The sequence below is a fragment of the Nicotiana attenuata genome, unplaced genomic scaffold, assembly GCF_001879085.1.
Source record: "Nicotiana attenuata strain UT unplaced genomic scaffold, NIATTr2, whole genome shotgun sequence".
Lineage (NCBI taxonomy): Eukaryota > Viridiplantae > Streptophyta > Magnoliopsida > Solanales > Solanaceae > Nicotiana > Nicotiana attenuata.
This window is the reverse complement of record NW_017670676.1, coordinates 354,374-373,077: the sequence shown is the minus strand read 5'-3', so window position 1 is coordinate 373,077 and position 18,704 is coordinate 354,374. Positions and strand designations below refer to the sequence as shown.

General features: G+C 36.2%; 2 protein-coding genes across 6 annotated transcripts; both read right to left on the bottom strand.

Annotated features, from left to right (window-relative positions):
- Positions 1 to 3,684: 3,684 nt before the first annotated feature.
- LOC109242172 (sucrose transport protein SUC3) lies at positions 3,685 to 10,571 on the bottom strand. 2 transcript variants are annotated; one of them, XM_019409020.1, is made up of 14 exons: positions 9,975 to 10,571; positions 9,176 to 9,241; positions 8,607 to 8,705; positions 8,460 to 8,524; positions 8,294 to 8,378; positions 8,178 to 8,211; positions 7,976 to 8,075; positions 7,662 to 7,737; positions 5,124 to 5,483; positions 4,833 to 4,976; positions 4,425 to 4,658; positions 4,232 to 4,295; positions 4,100 to 4,143; positions 3,685 to 3,965 (listed from the first exon to the last, which is right to left on the bottom strand). In XM_019409020.1, the coding sequence occupies exons 1-14, from the start codon at positions 10,251 to 10,253 to the stop codon at positions 3,798 to 3,800; spliced, it is 1,818 nt and encodes a 605-aa protein (XP_019264565.1). In that variant the 5' UTR covers positions 10,254 to 10,571; the 3' UTR covers positions 3,685 to 3,797. The 2 variants fall into 2 exon arrangements, with proteins under 2 accessions (XP_019264565.1, XP_019264566.1); XM_019409021.1 differs by having other exon boundaries at positions 8,460 to 8,499; positions 9,975 to 10,342.
- A 1,988-nt stretch (positions 10,572 to 12,559) lies between these two features.
- On the bottom strand, positions 12,560 to 16,576 carry LOC109242171 (binding partner of ACD11 1). 4 transcript variants are annotated; one of them, XM_019409018.1, is made up of 5 exons: positions 16,329 to 16,429; positions 15,418 to 15,557; positions 14,387 to 14,462; positions 13,586 to 13,699; positions 12,560 to 13,488 (listed from the first exon to the last, which is right to left on the bottom strand). In XM_019409018.1, exons 2-5 carry the CDS (start codon positions 15,531 to 15,533, stop codon positions 13,057 to 13,059), a joined length of 738 nt encoding a protein of 245 aa, XP_019264563.1. In that variant the 5' UTR covers positions 15,534 to 15,557; positions 16,329 to 16,429; the 3' UTR covers positions 12,560 to 13,056. The 4 variants fall into 4 exon arrangements, with proteins under 4 accessions (XP_019264563.1, XP_019264562.1, XP_019264560.1 ...); XM_019409015.1 differs by lacking the exon at positions 16,329 to 16,429 and adding an exon at positions 16,472 to 16,576 and having other exon boundaries at positions 12,652 to 13,488; XM_019409019.1 differs by lacking the exon at positions 16,329 to 16,429 and adding an exon at positions 16,472 to 16,576 and having other exon boundaries at positions 12,652 to 13,485.
- Between the last annotated feature and the right edge of the window lie 2,128 nt (positions 16,577 to 18,704).

Here is an 18,704-nt window from a genome sequence, read left to right as displayed (position 1 = left end):
GTACGCCAAAAATATTTTGCCATGCTTATAAAAATTTATTAAAGGCAAAAGTAAAGCAAGAAATGATTTCGCTTATGATGATTTTGACCATGACAATTATTATGATATGATTTTCTCCGTGAATGAGACATTCACTATATGGATGGTGTGACAAAATATCTTGTAGTACAAAATTAATTAAGAGCTCCGGAAGAACTAATTTGTTACTATCCGGATGAATGAAATTGTTCTTGACATTGATATTGTAGTAAGTCTCAAAAGAAACTTTTTGAGTTTCAAATATATTAGCCAAAGTGGTTGGCATATTAAGACTATAAATGAAAGGAAGATTGAATATCTTCATACTACTATAATCATACCGGATAAATATAAAAAGTTACCCGACTTTTCTTCTATTTGTACTACAGATTAAGCATGATGATGGAATCACATGCCATTGTAAATTAAATGTTTACTAAAACAAATATTAGTTAGCACGACCGGTTGGCCATCCCGGTTCAATTATGATGCGAAAATAATTGAGATTCACATTGGCATATATTGAAGAATTAGGAGATTCTTCGAGAATTCTCATGTACGACTTGTTCTCATGATCGATAAACTGATTGCTATACCAACTGGGGTTGGGATTGTATTCCCTGATTTTTGGAACGTATAAAAGGTGATATATATATATATATGGGCCCAGTCACTTGCCATGTGGACCGTTTACTAGATGCACCTATTGTATGGTCACATGTGCGTTTGTTATCAACTTGCAATTTGGTTTTTGCAAGGTTGTTTGCTCAAATTATTAGAGCACAATTTCAGAATATAAATTATAATAATTTATCTTGATAATGTTGGTTTAAATTTAAGTTGGTTTAGCAGAAATTGTATGCCTCCAATTATAGCTAAGTCATTGGTTATGAGAACAAAATTCGCAAATAGAAATTTGGTATAAAGTGTATTATTTAATATACAACAACACTTGTACGCATCTATCCAACAAGTTATGATAAATTCTCCCCATCACAATTGGTTCAGGTTCAGGAACCAAATATTCTCATCTAGGAATATGGATGTGCTATATGATTTAATTGTGCTGCCACAATGCACAAAGATGGGTTCCCAAAGAAGGTTGGAAAATGTGTTGGTGATCATGACATTAGGGGGAGAAAATAGGCAGCTGAAAAAGTGATACGTGGAATGAATTATTATGAATACATCTAGATCCTCGTACAAGAAAATCTGAACTTGAAGTTCAAATGATAATTCATTTCCAAAATATTGTCAGGCACATTTGCTGACCCAAAGCTAAATGTCATATTCCAGCTGCTAATGCTCCAAATAGAATGACGTCCATGATGGACAAAGTTTATGGCACGCATGAAGCGTAATAGACAAATCGGTTCCAAAGATAATACTCCTTGAAGAAGGAGGGAGCAAATGTCCAAGATGGTCATAATAAGGAGGCAAGTGCTTTATAAGAGCACCATGACATAACACTTTATAAGACCTCATGGGAGAGGCTCAGGTACCTGAAAATAATGAGATCTCGATAAGTTATGTCTTTATTGTGCGATGATGGAACTGATGTAAAATGATCGTCGACGATGTTGTTAATATAATGTAGCGCTCATATTATTAATATTGACGAGGATCTTGAGCTCAAATCTGTCATGGAATTTGGACAGATAAATGATTGGCCAAATAAAAAATATGCAATGAAAATTGACTTCATCTGAAAAATATGAAGTTGGACGGATAGTCCCGATAGTTGAAAGTATAAAGGCTATATAGAGATATTGAAATATGATTAGTGTTATATTGCAAAAGGAATCCTTGATATAGTTTTGTTTATTCTAACAAATATTGTCAAGGTTTTGTTGGTTATACAAATGCAGGGCATAGTTCGTTGTTCAAACAATCTATTTTCATGTGAGGGTAATGCTATATTATTATTCTACAGGGCAGTTAATTGTTCATACTTATTCAAGTCATGCCAAGATAAGCAACTGATAAAGCAAGTGACTCAGCACACAACTGACGTGTGACTTTTCCTTGAAGAAAAGATTCCAATAATAGTGAAGGCGATGATATTTGTTTATCTCAATTGAAAGAAGGATATATCGAAGGAGACAAAATAAAGCATATTTCACCAAAGTTCTATTTCAGACATGATCGTTGTTCAACAAATTTGTTCAAGTGATAATTTGACAAACTTCTTCACAAGGCATTGTCGATCTCAATATTAGAGAAATTATTATACAAGCTTGGAATTCGTCGTCTCCGAGAAACAAAAGTGATGTTTTCATTAGGGGGAGGCAAATACGCGTTGTACTCTTTTTTCCTTAGCTAAAGGTTTTATCCCACTGGGTTTTCCTGGCAATATTTTAATGAGACAGCAAGTAATGCGTATTACAAGATATGTGTACTCTTTTTGCTTCACTAGGATTTTTTCCCACAGGGTTTTTTCCTGTAAGGTTTTAACGAGGCACATTATCTTTGGACCTCCAAGGGGGAGTGTTATGAAATACTTGATTATGGTGGATGTCCATAACCCCTAAGGGAGTAACACCCACTACTCTTCTCCATTAACCTCCCACTACTTCTTACCATTATGGATGTAACTCCCACACCTCCATGATCTTCCTCATGTTCTCAATAGTTAATACCATGTTCATGGCATCCCTTTGTATTACCTATATCATCCTATAAATAGAGGTTTGGGCATCAAATTGTACACACTTGAATACATGGAAGAAATAAGAATCTCTCCTTAGTTGCTCTGTACATTCTTGTCTATTTTCTTATTTTATATTATTACTTTGAGCTAAATGAAATCGTGTTGCAACTTGCAAGAAAGAATGGAATAAGAAACATTTCGACAATATCTTAGATCAATCAAAAGAGCGCAACATATAAGTCAGAAAAGGCAAAATAATTCACTTTTGAAACCGTCAGTTTCGGAAGGCTACGGAATTTTTGGTATTTCTTATTTGAATTCCGCTTGTATATTCAAGTTTTTCCACAAAAATTTGAAATAAGACTTAAATATTCCTCTCACAAATCTTTAGAAAACGTTACAGATATACTGTTTGTAACTATAAAAGCACTATTAGCAGCAAGAAAAAAAATAAAAAGGGTTGAAATTCCAAATTTCAAAATAATTATCTGTTCCCAACTTCCCATTTGAACCCGCAGTTACTGATTTGCTTTAATTAGTAGGGAGTTTGTAAAGATTCATGTGCAAGTGATAAGGAGATAATTAGTGATGAGTACACTGACTTGGAATCTTTACCAATATCATATATTCAGAATGTCTCTTTTCAAGTCATTAAGTTATTTGAGGAACCATACCATACCATGGCATTCAGTCGTGGTGAATGTGTCCTTTATAGACACAGAGATCATAGAAAAAAATTAGAATGGGCACTGAGCAGACTTAAGCACCAAACTACACATATAAACGCTTCCACAGGCGCGATGAAATGGGCTTCTTTCCTTCAATATCGTAAGTATATATCGACTTGGCTTCTTCCCTAGTACATCTAAGAGTGACAAGTCTCCAAAACATCTCTAGATTGTAGAAAGATTGATTGCAACAAATTACTAAAATATCTAGATATTCACATGTACGAATCAACACTCCTTCCTCATTATAGATGACAATTTACATTATACAAGAATGTCAAAAATTGGGGAAAAATGAATTGAATATGAGTGGAAGTTTCAGATATCTGTCACAACTATACTATGCTTTTGTTGATTCGGTAACATGCCCTACGTGTAATGAGTATAATGAACTAATTTACTCAACCAAAGTGGAAGCCAGTTGATGTATAATTACTTGATAAATTTGGTAGTCTGAGCATTGCAAAAATGCCAGCAGCAAGTGCAGATAAAGATGCCAAGACAAATGCCGGAATGTTCCCTCCACCAAATAAAGCATCCCATGGACCAGCACCCAGTGATACAATCATCTAAGTAAATAGAACAACATGTCAACCTTAACGTAAATTACAAAATACAAAGAAACTTAATTACATCCTGGCATAAAAATATTGCACACACAATGGAGATGAATAGCAATAATTGGATAGAAAGGCAAAGTTACCTGAGGTACAACAATTGCAAGATTTAGGACTCCTATTGCCAACCCTGCAAAAAGCGTACCAGTTTCGAATAATAAAATATAAGGCCTTATCGACTTAGACATGATAATATTTGTAACAGATTGAACAAATACCTTGACCACCACCAGCATCAGCTGTCAACTCTGCTGTGATAGAGAAAGGAACACTGTAAGTGACCTGCAGGCATGTAAAGCAAAATGCATGAAAGGATGAACATGCACCCAAAAGTATCAATCTCCACAGAAATACAAGTCATATCTACTGTATGATCAGCTAACAGGTACAAAAAACATAATTAAAACTTACAGCAAGAGGAATGCCAAGAAGCGAGAAAACAACCAAAGAAGCAATTTTCGTTGATTGAGTAGCTTCAATCACATGTTGGACTCCTCGTGAATGTGCACTGATAGAAACCAGGCTAATGATAGCGGTGCTCGCCATGCAGGCAAATACAATGAGGTTGCTCACAGCCCAAACAAGTCTGGAACCAATCCACTTGCACATTGGCTCAATAAGAAAGGAGGTAATGCCAAGAACAACCTGCTCAGGGAGATTCATGACAATAACTTAAGACGTTAAAAATACTGAGGCAGTTACGAGAGAGAGAAACATAAATAAGCTCTCGATTGATCATTACTTCTAGTTAAGCTGCAAAACACCTATTATTAGATCTAAATAAAGGATAACTAGTGATTCTCAATTCTGAGTTCTTACAGAATTCAATAGCAAACCAAATGCACCTTCTCTGACACCTTGGTTATATGCTTTTACTTCAGCTGCTTCTCCTTTCGGGTCCCCATGATAGACTTCTCTCCCCATCCAATCCGTGTCAAAGAGGAAAAAGGGAAACCAGGACAACTGGTTGAAAGAACACAAAGATATATAATTAGCGGCAGTGGAAAGATCATGAGAAAAACAAAGAATAAAACTCATAGAGTACAGCAAAATGGGAAAATTGTACAGCTAGTTAAAAGCTTAAATCAGAAAAATCAGAAAGTTACTCACCCAAGTCAGAGCCATGACAATGAGAACCGAATGCATTGCAGGAGGCAAATGTCGTAAGCTGGTCAATAGATTGACCAAAACTGCTCCAGGGCTATCAGTGAAGCCATCACCTTGATCCTGCTCATGTCTCTGGTCTTCATTCTTTGGACTATTAATGGTTACATGACCCACCTCAGATTCATTATTGGTCACATTATTTACAGATTGCGACTCTGTTTTTGATTGAGAAAGGTCAAAGCTAGTATTCTGAGGACTATCCAACAGAGGAGCAGAATCTGATAAGCGATTGGTTTGCTTGAGTGACAGCGGGACTTCTTTGGCAAAGTGGAGAGTTACCAACGTGCATAGAGTCAAAAAGACCTGTTCACAGTCCAGAAAAAACTTTGAATTACATAGAACGAACATGGGTACTAGATCACGCTAGTAACAACACCAGAGAAGGTTTCATTTTTACTATGTTCAAGCTTAAGCATAGTACTAATTCTTCACAGTTGTAACTCATAACACCTAATAATTAGTATATCATAAATAGAAAAATTGTCTCCCTTGATTAGCTGATTGCGTTTAGAAATGTTAGCCAACAAAATGACTTCTGCGAATTACATAGTATGACTTAAAGCTCTTTAACAAATATTTTATGACTAAAGACAAACAGCAGGAAAGAGACAGTCAACGTATTTGATGACCCCTTGATTCCAGGTGCTGGAATTCACAAGAAATGTAACTAAATTATGAGATAAACACTGTTCAAAGGGAAACTCATAAGGTTACATTTCCTCCATTTTTTCTCTTTTTTTTTACCATCTCTTAAAGCAAGAATTAAAGAATTGACCCTTTCTAACTGAAAACACGTTCAGTTTCACTGTTTGATGCATGAATTTCTTTGAAGCGCATCGTTTCACCCATGAAGCAATAAACCCGCCTCGCATGACGTCATCACTTTAAGCAACGGTGCAATGGCTTTTCACAGCACTTATTCAATTTTAGATGAAACAGATCCACATGAAGTGAAATGAATAATGAGAATTCATATAATGTAGCACGGCAGCACTTTTATGTACTTACACCATTTAACAAGACTAGTGGGATCTACGAAAAGTTGACCAAATTAAACAGAGGATTGACAGGGATTTGATCACGTTTGGCCAAGATGTTGACTTGGTTGACTAGCATTTGGACTTCTGGAAATGTCATTCTCATGACCGAATCACTTGTGGGCCACATCTCCACCCCACTTGGGCCACACGGCCTACCTAGCTTTTTCTTTTTTGTTTAGTGGAGAGCACTAAATATTTACAGGTGAACAAAACCAAATAAGGAACCCTTTTCCAGTCTTTCAAGGATTCTAGGAGGCAAAGTATAGATTCGGCTTCATTAACAAACTCCTCCTAACACCAAAAGATAAACAAAAGTGACCATTAAACTTAATCTGATGGGCCTAGGCCATCAGCTTAGCGTATAAATAGGAAGTGTTAGGGTTGAGTCCAAGAAATCTCTTGTGAGAAAACCCTTTTGTGGGATTGACCTTCACCTCTTCTTGAACCTCATCTTGATGCTTCTTAGTAGGTGTTTGTAGGAGTTCAATTCTCCTCTTCCTTGGATGAACCTTAGGGGTCGTTTTGGTACGCAGACTAAATTATCCTGGGATTATAGTCCTGGGATTGTAATCCCTAGACTACTTTATCTCACCTGAGAGGTGGGATAAAATATTACCAAGTTTGATGGGGTAAGGCGGGATAAGATGGGATATTGAGGATTAAGTCTGGTACAAAGTTTATACTATGTTTGGTTGACGGTATAAATTTATACCGTCAACCAAACATAAGTATAAATTTAATACCATATTTTATCACACATTATCCCACGTACCAAACGCCCCCTTATAGTTGAATTGCTAATTAGTTGGTTAAAGATATATTTTTCTTGTGTTGACTAATTGCTTCTTCTATTTGAATCTATCTTTTTTTTTTCTTCTAATTCTATCATGGTTTGGGCTAATTGATAGTGTTAGCAAGGATTCAAGCTATCTATTGCTTGATTTTGTGTTAACCTAGTGAATTAGTTCAACTCCGCCCTATCCTTTATGTTTATGTTATTCATCTTCTCTTTAGCGTTGTTGGGTTTTCCATCAATTTACTTGAATCTTCTGGGGTTTTCTTGTAGTCATTAGCCGACCATAACTAGCTTGGGATTCGGGAGTATATGTTGTCATTGTACTTTATCCAATTTCAGATAGCCAACTTTCAACAATAATATATCAGCAAGTAAGATGCATAAGAGGACGTGATTAATGTTTTAAGACATTGTTTAAAAAAGATGCTTGACGGAAAATCTTTATTAACTAAGGATGCAGGATGTGACGAGTAGATCCAAAAACTCCCTTTTATGTTCTTTTAGCAATATTTTTTGTCAATGTACATCCAATAAAAAATGTATAATAAAAAATGTCGAACTAAAGTAGAAGATCCCATAAATCAAGATTCAAAAATAGAAATTACTATATCTATGCAAGGGCTCTATCGAGGACAATTAACTCACCACTGCAACTAAGAACGCTGCTTTGAGATTTCCACATGGCTCACAACATGCTCTATTTGTCAAAAAGGGAAACCATCTGCCCAGACACAAAGTTTTGTCAAAGACTACTTTAAGCCTGTATTGTTTTATGAACCAAATCTTAATTAAGAAGACAATTTTTGCCACTAAAAGAGCAACAAATTTCAAAGTGTTGACCCTCAAGAAGAATGCTGAACAAGTGTTATTGTTCAAGCAGGATGCGGACTATCTTTTCACATAAGCATATACACATATAACATCACCATGTCACTTCAGATACGCAATAAACAACCAACCTGTGCCAACCTCCACTGGCTCCAGCGGAAAATCCAAGAATGTTTCCAACAGCCATCCAGGAGCAGAACACAGCGTTTGCAGTATTTCTTTGATCAGGACCTACAATCAAGTTACAAAGACATCTGCATAACTCGCAACAAAAGGAGAACTGAATCAATAAATGAAAAGACAATTCTCCCTTCCATCTAATGGAGCTTTTACCTGACAAATCTGCCAAAAGAGCTCGAGCTGGACCCTGCCAACATAAAACAATTACGGTACCATCTATTAGAATCATCTAATTTCCTAGCAATAGTATTAAACTTTCAGATGCTAACCTGCACAGTATTATTAGCAAGATCGAGCATCCAAAACCCAACAACGAAGACAATAGCCGCTCTAGAGCGAGTGCCTTTGAAAGTGCTGTATTTTCACACATTAATCAAAGACTTCACAGCTTATTCAGATAATACCAAAATTACAGGACCAAGAGGAAGAAAGAACCTGCAATGCTCTTTTGTGTCCCCCAATAAGTATCCTATGTCTGCAGAAAACCCGATAACTATCACCTAAATGACAAGATTAAGTTCAGCCGATTTAACTGGAACCAATTAATTCAATATAGGATAAACATAACTTCTAAATGCTTACAGCAATAGATATCATGACAGCTCCAACAAAAATGAAAGGCCTTCTTCTGCCATATTTCGAATGACATTTATCACTCCATATACCTACACAAGGTTGTACCTGAAAGAATGTCCAAGAAGAAAAGCTTCTAAGTTGAATAATCAATGGAGCTGCAGCAAAACTTCTCCACATATTTTGTTTGTAGCATATATCTGGCGACATTAATTTACTGAACAAAGGACAGAAAGTTCTAATGCTAGGAACAACTAACAAATTTTGCAGAGCTCCAAAAGAAAAAAGTTGTTATAGTTCAGCAAGCCATATATGCAAGGTTAAGTACCCGGGCTGAAGTCTAGAAATTTTTTGTTTAAGAGTCAACAAAATTTCGAAGTGTTGTAGCTTTTATGTAGTTGGCTCTGCAGGTGCAAAGGTTATCCCTATTTTATATCTTCAGGAATTTCTCTCAGTAGAGTTGTTCTCACAACTCTGAATCCTAATTACTGTCATTCATTGTTTTAGATGGACGTTTTACCTAGTAATCTGCAATAAAATGCCATGATATTTGATATGAAGTTGATTGTAACACCTACCACAAGGCCTGTAATAGGACCGCAAAGCCAAATAAAAGAAGAGAATGCATGCTCTATGCCAAGTGTCTGCAAAACACAAAAAAGAAGAATTATAGGCAAAGAAAAAGCATCAAAACGAGAAATAGGCAAAATAAAACCTAAAGCCACAGAAAAAGATAGAAAATTATAAGAATTCATTGCTCGAGGCTAGCGGAAAACAGCTATGGCTTTTAAAGACCATTTCTGCACATCTTCGGATCAATATTATTGCAACTAACTAAGATTACAGAAAAATCAAACCTTCTTATTTTTGGCATGAGCAAATGCAATCCCAGCCGTAACGACATGAACATGATTTTGCTCTCTGTTTCTCTTATTTACTTAAAAACAAAGTATAAACTATCAAAGGCCACGATATCAAATGCAAGCTGTATTTAAAAGCCGTTAAGCTATTAAAGAGTGCTATTTGCTGAAATATTCTGTGTGACCTTTTATAGACTAAAATTATTCCCTAATAGAAATCGAATTTTGGTACAGAAAGAAACTGTTTTCGGATGTACAACTTTTTACCAAAAATAGAAAATGAATTCTAAGCTTTGATATAATGTCACCGCCATTGAACGAACTTTTCAATTGTGACTCAAACGGTATCAGTATTATAAATGCATATGTCAAATTAACATCTGTAACTCCATATCCAGTCAAACAAATCAAAACGAAACAGGTACACAAGTCAAATTAACATACTATTAAACTTCAGTGCAACACTATCATATATGAAAATGGATCAGAGAGAGTCGTAGCGTAGAAATCAGTGCACCTGAATGTAAGGAGTGAGGAGAGAGAGTTGCAAGGCCCAACCGAACTGAACACCAGCGGCGACGGTGCAACTGAGAATTAAAGTGAGTAAACTGTTCCGTACAGGCGGCGGCTGAGGAGGAGAATGCGAATCGCATGGTTCGCCATTGGAAACCCTAGGAGGAGAAGACGAATCACTGTGGATCTCCAAATGAGTAAACCGAGATGATTCATCAACGTTAACTAATTCCACTTCCTGCTTTAAATTCTTGTACGGTACTCTAATGGACACCGCATCCATTTCTGAAAAATGAATCGGATCTGCTTCAGTTCTAATTACAGCTACACTTAAATTGATGGTATCACATTCGATCTGGAAAATGGAAATGCGTTAGCTAAGATATCAAAATTGAAGCTCAGCTGTGATGGAGTGAAAATACGTGAAATATTTTTTTTAATTTTACAGGGAAACGACGTCGGATTGTTGATTCGGTCCGCGTTGGATTCAAAGGAGGGTGCTTGACTTTTTCATAAAGGCAAAAAAAGAAGACGTAAGACCACCGACGGCGATGGGTTAGGAAAGAGGGGTGGGGGTGGGGGTGGAGTCGAGTTTAAGAATAGTCTAATGTAAGAATTTCACTTTCCTTGTTATGTCATTTTGTAATTGTGGCATGACACGAGAGTCCCGTGTGACATAGCAACATCAACAGGTTCCTATAAAATTGAAAATTGGGGAAATACATAAACGGCCCTTCAAGTTATCCTCAACGACCAGCTCAACACCTCAAGTGAGTCTATTTTCAATTAGACCCTTTATTTATTCACAAAAGAAGATCAACTAAACACCGACCATGTCAGCCCCCATTGCGTGAAATCCACTCTCTGGGATGCGAGTTGGCAACCTAAAATTAGGTTTTTTCTTTTTTTTTTACTAAAATAATGTGGACCCACTTAATTTTCACATGACTTTCTCCTCCAATTCTCTCCTCCATTCAACACCCTCCTCTACCCTAAATCACCTTTGTCTCCATTACAAAAGAACAAACTTACCAAATATATCATCACATCAAATTCACCAAATTTTTCAACAAATTTCTCTTTCATCCATCCAATTATCAGACACAACAACCATTTGGACGGAAAATGGTGAAGAGAATACGAAGCAGCGAAATACAGGAGGTCATAAAATCGGCTACTTGTGCGAATCAACTGCTGTAGCAGCAGATTAGTCAGCAAATCAACCGCAGAGACAAAATCTAGCAAAATGCTAAAAATGAGATCGTTTAAGCAAGACAAGCAAATCCCTATCTCCATTTCAGGGAAATGATTTGAAATCAAAAGGGTGAAATGCAAGCAAAAATATCAAATATTTCATACATTCCTATGGCAGATAATGATAATGAGGTATGTTGGTTTGGAAGAAGAAGATAAATTGGAGGGGGAAGAACGCTGGAAACTGATTGTTTCTTCTTTAAATTCATTTCATTTTTTTGGTTAATTTGTATTAATTTTTAATTACGAATTACACGTGTTGTTCATTGATTGGTTCATTTGGCAAGTGTAACACAGGCATCTGGTGCACTGAGGTATCTATTTGATTTACTTAACAGTCACTTGAAGTGTCTAGCTAGAAATGGTCTCAGTTGAAGTACTAAGTTGATCGTTGAGTACAACTTGAAGCGGCGCTTTATGTATTTCGCCTTGAAAATTTGCTAATATTATTTCAAAAAGAAAGACACTTTTTCGCCTTGAAAATTTGCTAATATTATTTCAAAAAGAAAGACACTTTACTAGAGGATATCTGTAATTTTCATATACTACTTTCTTATTTTATGCTTCTAAATAGGACATCTCAATAAAGCAATTCTATAATATGCTCTTTAATTGTACAATTTTAATAGTCAAAATATCATAATATAAATGCATATTTTACTTCCCTGCTAACTATATGGGAAAAACTTATTCACAAGGATCATTTGCACTGACTACCTCAAAAATAATATACAAAAGAAAGTTCAACTTCAATAACCTTTTTATGAAAATAACAACAAATTCAGTATAATCTCACAAGTAGGATTGGGGAAGATAATGTGTGGAGAGGCATTATCCCTACCTTGTGAAGATAGAGAAGTTGTTTCCGATAAACCTTCGGCTCAAGGAACAGCAAAAAGAAAGCAACAAACAATAGCAACAAGGTAATAGGTTAACGAAAGCAAACAACACAACGTGTGATAATAAAGATTTACGTATATTATCCAAAAAAGCAGCCCGATGGACAAAGCATTTCGCGTTCACGTAGGGTCCAGAAAGGGTCGCATCCCAAGGGGTTGTAAGTAAATAGTCTACCTTAATACAAGCATCAGTGGATGATTCCACGACTCGAACCCGTAACCTATAGGTCACACAAAAACAACTTAACCGTTGCTCCAAATATTGTCCAAACACCTACTGAATTTCGTGGATCTTTTATTTTTCTTAATGTACCCACGTCCAAAAGATATGATATTGGTGCGAGTACTCCATGCAAATTATTCTTCTTATTTTCCACAAATTCAAATTCTTCTTAATACAATAAAACTTAGCAATAAACAAAACTTACACATACACTGACCAAATACTTATGGACACCATACCCAGTAGGCAACCGAGTCCAGTTTACAGACAGACAAAAGACTGTTTATCAGTTATCGAAAGCGGCCTCCTTAAAGCTAATCTTATAATTTATATCTTGAGAGCAGCTTCTAACTGAAGAATTTTACAAAGAATTTTAGCACAACTGCATGTTGTAAGACCAGTAAATCTCCAAAACTGAAGAAAATTTCTACTCAAACACGTATTATCTATTGTATGTCCTTTACAACATCGACCTGATATCCCAACAAAAGTGGAAAGAAACACCAGTCTGATTTCAGCTGAATCAATATCATCCCAATCAATTCAAATCACAACTCTAGACCACACAACCCAGAGGACTAATACCAGTGCCAATGAAAAGGATACCGCATGCGACAGGTATAAAATAATATACACTAGAAAACTACATCAACTACCACCATTTCTCATATAGAAGAATCTAAGCTGCACGGCAGTTGCTCTGAATCTACTCATTTGTTAATGCCTCGGCTACCCAAATCAGCTGCAGCTTTAGCCGCTTTACTTAGAGCACCAGACATCCAAAGAGCTCCTTTAGAAAAGTAGCTACTGTTGACAACAGCACTTGCAGCAGAGACAGCAGTTCTACCTGTAGCTGACACAGCTGATCTGGTGGTATCCGATATGTGATACCTCTGATCCACAGATCTGGCCACTTCAACCCCGGCGCAGAACTTGTCGGTGAGGCCGATTCTCTCACTTAAATCAGCAACCTTGGAGACTGCAGTTGCTGACAGCCCATGAGATTCGTCAAAAGCTTTGGCTTTTCCCAGTGCCCCTTTTCCAAGAACATACCCTTTAGATAGCATGGTTTTAACCACATCTTGAGCCAACGTCACAGCTTCCCCAGCAGAAGAAACAAAATGGTGTCCCTGGGGGTCCTGCTGGAATTATAAATACACTCATTAGAAATACACACCTCACCATTCATAGAGAAACGATTACCATACAGATTGGAAAGCAGGAGGCTGAAGAACATACACTTGAATGACTTTCCTCTTGAGGTCTCCATGATGAATGATCCCAATAGGCAAATTCATCTTGGTAGTGACCCCAGCTGGTTATGCACACACGTTGATCCAAAATGGTAGCCCCCTGAGAGAAGTTAGTTATAAATGAGAACTATTCAATCAAAATATACATCTTAAGGAAAAAATTAGTTTGGTGCAAAAAAAAAAAAAGAAATTACATCTATCAGCAATAAATTACATCTAAGTGCACAGAGATGTACGCAGAATCAAATTAATACTAAGGGGTTGCATATAGGTCATTGCTTGGATTTTGAGACCAAGCAAATTCATGAGAAGCGTTACAGGAGAATAGGACATCCAATTACGTAAAGAAGATGAGCACTTTGACCAACTATAACTGGAGATAAAATAAAACAATACCTTGTCGAGCAACACCAACATTACTTTAAGCTCTATAAAAACAGCTCGAGGAAAAAAGAAAGGCTTTGCATTGTTGTGACAGACGGAAGGGTTTCAAATTATTGGTCCAACAATATTTATATTGAACTCAAACATCAATATTGAGGTCTTGCCCTCACTCTCAAAGCACATACCCTTTGTTTATGTCCAGTAGATGAACTATTTTACATTCAAACACACAGGTTAAAAAAACATTAGGAAAGTGACACATAATCCATTCAGTTAACACCACATGGAACCAGAATTAGCAAATGTCAAATTGTAAACAGAATGCAATTCTAGGCTGCTTATTCAGAGACCTAAACCTTACTCACGATACAACTAAACCAATAAACCATCTGAAGGAACTTACACTCAGTAAGATAGCCGTTTCCAAGGCATGAGGATTTCTAAATGTCACATAGGCTGTACTTGCATGTTCACCAGCTCTGCATTCTCAACCACAAGCATACACTCAATCAGCGACCAAAATTTTTTATACAGTAACTGATGGAAAAAGCAGGAATGAAATACATGCTGTGTGTTATAAGACCAACTTGGCATAAAGTTCCTCGATTACATGATTGATTTTCACAAAAATAACAACTAAAGTAGTAACATTGAAGCCTAGTGTGATTTGTAAGCAGTTGGGCTGACTAAAAGCTCCTGTGATGCTATAAGACTTCAGTGGTGCTCAACATTTCTTCAAATTAAAATAAAAATAGGTATCAATAACTAAAAGGCTGTGCAAACACTACTCTACACAAATATCGTACTTTGGAAGGGTAAAAGGAAAGTAAAAAATAAGTACCATAAGTGAAATTTTTCCTACTTTTCATTTGCTAAAGGACATAGCGACAATTCTGGGTTCTCAGAACAAACAATGAGACGTCTACAAAGATACAGTTTTGCCAAATAATCAACTAATTATGTCACAGACAGGACCAAATTATAAACAGATATAGATGCATATCCCCAAACACCAAAACCCTTTTGTTTTGCTCAACCTACAGATGGCAGACTTGCTCTATCCTGATATAAACATTTCAGAAGAATCAAAAGCTTTCAAGATTAGAAAAGAAAACAAGATAATAATCCAAGAAACAATAGTGAGCTACAAAACTTGTTTATCTTACATATATCAAGCTAAGTGAATTAGAAAAGATGACAAAAGATGATCTTACATTGTATGAACAATATAATTAAGGGGTGGGTTTGAACTTTGAGAAATTTGAATAAATTGAAACAAAAGAAAAACAAAGCAAGATACACTTGTGAGTTAAAATATATAGCTCTACTCATAATTTCCCTTTCAATTCGTTACTTTCATCCTAAACCATCGACACATAAAAAATAGGGTATGAATGATAAAATTGTAAATGCACTCCTAGATATTAAACTCACCTGACAATCTCAACATGTTCAATTGCCCCACAGAAACCAAAGAAATCATGAACATCCTTTTCAGTAGCATCAGGGGAAAGACCTGTAACTTCTGCTGTATAACCCCCTGGATTCATATGTGCTGATTTAACTCTACTTTACTGAGATCAAAGAAATTAGGCATCAGATAAACTGAACTTTATACAACTCAGGCCATCAGATGTACCGTATCCACCTATCAGGACCAAATATTATTTGTGATATATGCACGATAAGAAAATAACCATAAGCATCAGCAACAAAAGCAAAAACTCATAGCATCAGTGATGTGCGCCTAACCCACACATTATGATGCGCTCTTACTAATAAACCAACACCCTGGAGGACAAACCCCAGAAGTTATAAAAGAGGGGGAGATCATTTCTGAGATCCAATTAAGGGCACTATTACCAAATCTCCAACTTCAATGCTTATAAACATATCCAACTGACTAAAGAGAAAACAAATGGTACTACGGCCTAGCAGCCCAAAAAAAGCCCAAATGGAGAAAGTACAACAGATTATTAACCAGTCAACATTATATTCCAACAAATTGATGAAAAAAAAGAGTACCCAATCTAGCTATCAATAAATCGACTTACAGCAGGTTCAAGAAAACAAACAAACCATTCCCACCTACCTCCCCACCCACCCACCCCCCAAAAAAAAATATCAACCATAGTTCCGTTTCATCCTTTTTCATTAAATTAACACTGAAATTAGCAAGAACAGCTTTAACACCTAACTATAAAACCAACAAAGATCTCTGTATGTTTTTTTTTTCTTAATACCGAAGGATAATGCTCAAATTACCAACAATTCCAATCGTAATTTCGAATTATCCAAGCATAAATGATATAAAAAACATCAGTGTGATCATAATGTGCAATTACCGCACAAATTCAACCTAAAGTACTCCAATTTTAAATTTATTTTTCGCAAAGAAGAAAAAGACCAGAGAATAGCTAGAAATCTAATTTGATAAATAGATTGATAAAGCTGATGAATAAATCTATAATTTAAAACTGAGACATACCTTCACTGGGTTTAGATGGAAGAGGGAAAGAAAAGAGTCGGTGTGAAAGTGAAGCTTTCCAATATTCAGTAGCGTATTTATGAAGTATCTTTTGTTGGTGAGCGGTTGATCCATTTTTAAAAAACACCAAAAGTCAATAAACCCAAAATCGGTTTCCCCTTTTTATTTTCGCACTTTAGGGTGGTTATGTAGGAAAAATGTTAAGAATATAATATAAGTAATTCCTGAATTATTTAGTATTATTTTAGTTTTATTTTGTAATTAAAAATATTAGTATATAATTTAAGATATGCATTTGATTCAAAATTTGATAGATTTGGATAAAAAAATTGTTCCAATTGTTACCGTGAAAATGGTAATTACAATTAAATTTGATTATGGGACTCTAAAAATGCGTGATCTATTTTTATGCCGGTTGTTAAGCAGTTGATGCTATGTATGTGAGACTTAGAAACGAAATAAGAGTTAAGGATGAAATGATAATCAAACCGATAGGTAGACAATCGGGGGCCTCGAGCTCGTCGATCCGGAGCCTCGAGGTCGATTCCGGGGCTCGACCGTGAGCTATCGAAGGTAATCGAAGTATGCCTAACAGTTATGATAAAATCAAAGAAGGCTCTTTATGGCCAATGATAAGCAATAAATGATGAACACTAATGAAGATAATAAATGGAAGCAAATATATCAAGAGAATATGTAAGGGAGCAGAGAGAATGTTATTTTATATTTCTTGTGAAGCAGCTGAAGCAACAGATCCTTACAAAATGACAAGGACTCCCTTTATATAGGAGGGAAATCCTAGCATAGTACAAAATACATTAATTACATAGATTGGGGATGGGACAGCTGAATGACACCCTGATTTGGGTTCAGAATAGCACACTAGACTTTGTCAGTCCTAGCCGTGTGCCTTGGGAACTCCCCGTTACTACCATTGCCGTGATCATTGCTACACTGAGGTCGAGCGTCGACGTCCCTCGAAGGAGGGTACTCAGCCATGGCCTCGAACCTTCGAGGTGATCTTCCGAAGTGCCTTAATGACGAGGAATTGGACCCTCCGATTTTACCGTATACAGATGGTCCCCGCGTTTCTTAGAGAGGAGCGATAAGTAACGATTTTGACATCAAAATCTTCGGACTTCCCGCGATGACGTCATACCGATGATATCAACTTATGACGTAAGCCTTCACGATAACCGGGACGTCCCATGGACTTGTCTTTTCAGCGTCATTCAATGCGCTGCCGATTCCCATTCTTCAAAGCGACAGTATCGTTGTCGACTCGATTTTCAATAACGCATTGATTGTGTCTGCCGATCCGTCTTTCAAAGGCATTGATGGCATCATTGGCCACATATCACTCCTTATGAATGGGGGCCTTCCGGCACTATCTCTCTGTCCAAGTGCCTTTCTACATCTATTCGTCCCTTTCTTCCCACTATCCTCCTCCATTGTTACCCCCCATGTTTGGGTCTATGGCCTTAAGGTTACATTTTTAAAAAAGAACAAAAGCCAATAAACCCAAAATCGGTTTCCCCTTTTTATTTTCCCACTTAGGGTGGTTATGTAGGAAAAATGTTAGGATTGTAATATAAGTAATTCCTGAATTATGTAGTATTATTTTAGTTTTATTTTGTAATTACAAATATTAGTATATAATTTAAGATATGCATTTGATTCAAAATTTGATAGATTTGGATAAAAAATTATTCCAATTTTGATCTTGGATATTCTAGAAATGATAATGACATTTACTTTTGACCTTAGATATTCTAGTGATGATAAACCAAACAGTAGGTAGACATATCCTAAATGTTATATCGAGAGTAGAATTTTAATCACGATAATCCAACAGCCCCTAGAATATAACTCTTCTCAACCTAAAAAAGAATAATTGCATCAAATAATTTTGGTACTTTAAATATTTTGACTATAAACATCTGTATCATTTTAGAGCCGTTTGATTGTTAGAAGAATAGGTTCAATCACCACATTAAACTCCCCACAATTATAGACATTATTTAGTTTGCTTCATTTATTTTCTCTTAAAATAATATTCGCTAAGACTCGGGTTAGGATAGTAGGAGGCAACTCTGACAGTTTTCGATTGATATGGGGTTATACCCGTTCTTATTTGCTCTGGTGATGGACGCGTTAACACACCATATTCAAGGGGAGGTGCCATGGTGTATGTTATTCGCCGATGACATAGTTCTGATTGATGAGTCGAGAA

Coding starts and splice junctions, on each gene's coding strand:
- LOC109242172 (XM_019409020.1), bottom strand. CDS start 10,253: ATGGATGCGGTGTCCATTAGAGTACCGTACAAGAATTTAAAGCAGGAA. Junction 8,379..8,459: donor GACACAAAAGAGCATTGCAG/GTTCTTTCTTCC, acceptor GTGAAAATACAG/CACTTTCAAAGGCACTCGCT. Junction 4,296..4,424: donor TTCTTGGCATTCCTCTTGCT/GTAAGTTTTAAT, acceptor ACATGCCTGCAG/GTCACTTACAGTGTTCCTTT.
- LOC109242171 (XM_019409015.1), bottom strand. CDS start 15,533: ATGAATCCAGGGGGTTATACAGCAGAAGTTACAGGTCTTTCCCCTGAT. Junction 13,700..14,386: donor AAACGGCTATCTTACTGAGT/GTAAGTTCCTTC, acceptor AACTTCTCTCAG/GGGGCTACCATTTTGGATCA. Junction 13,489..13,585: donor AAGAGGAAAGTCATTCAAGT/GTATGTTCTTCA, acceptor TTATAATTCCAG/CAGGACCCCCAGGGACACCA.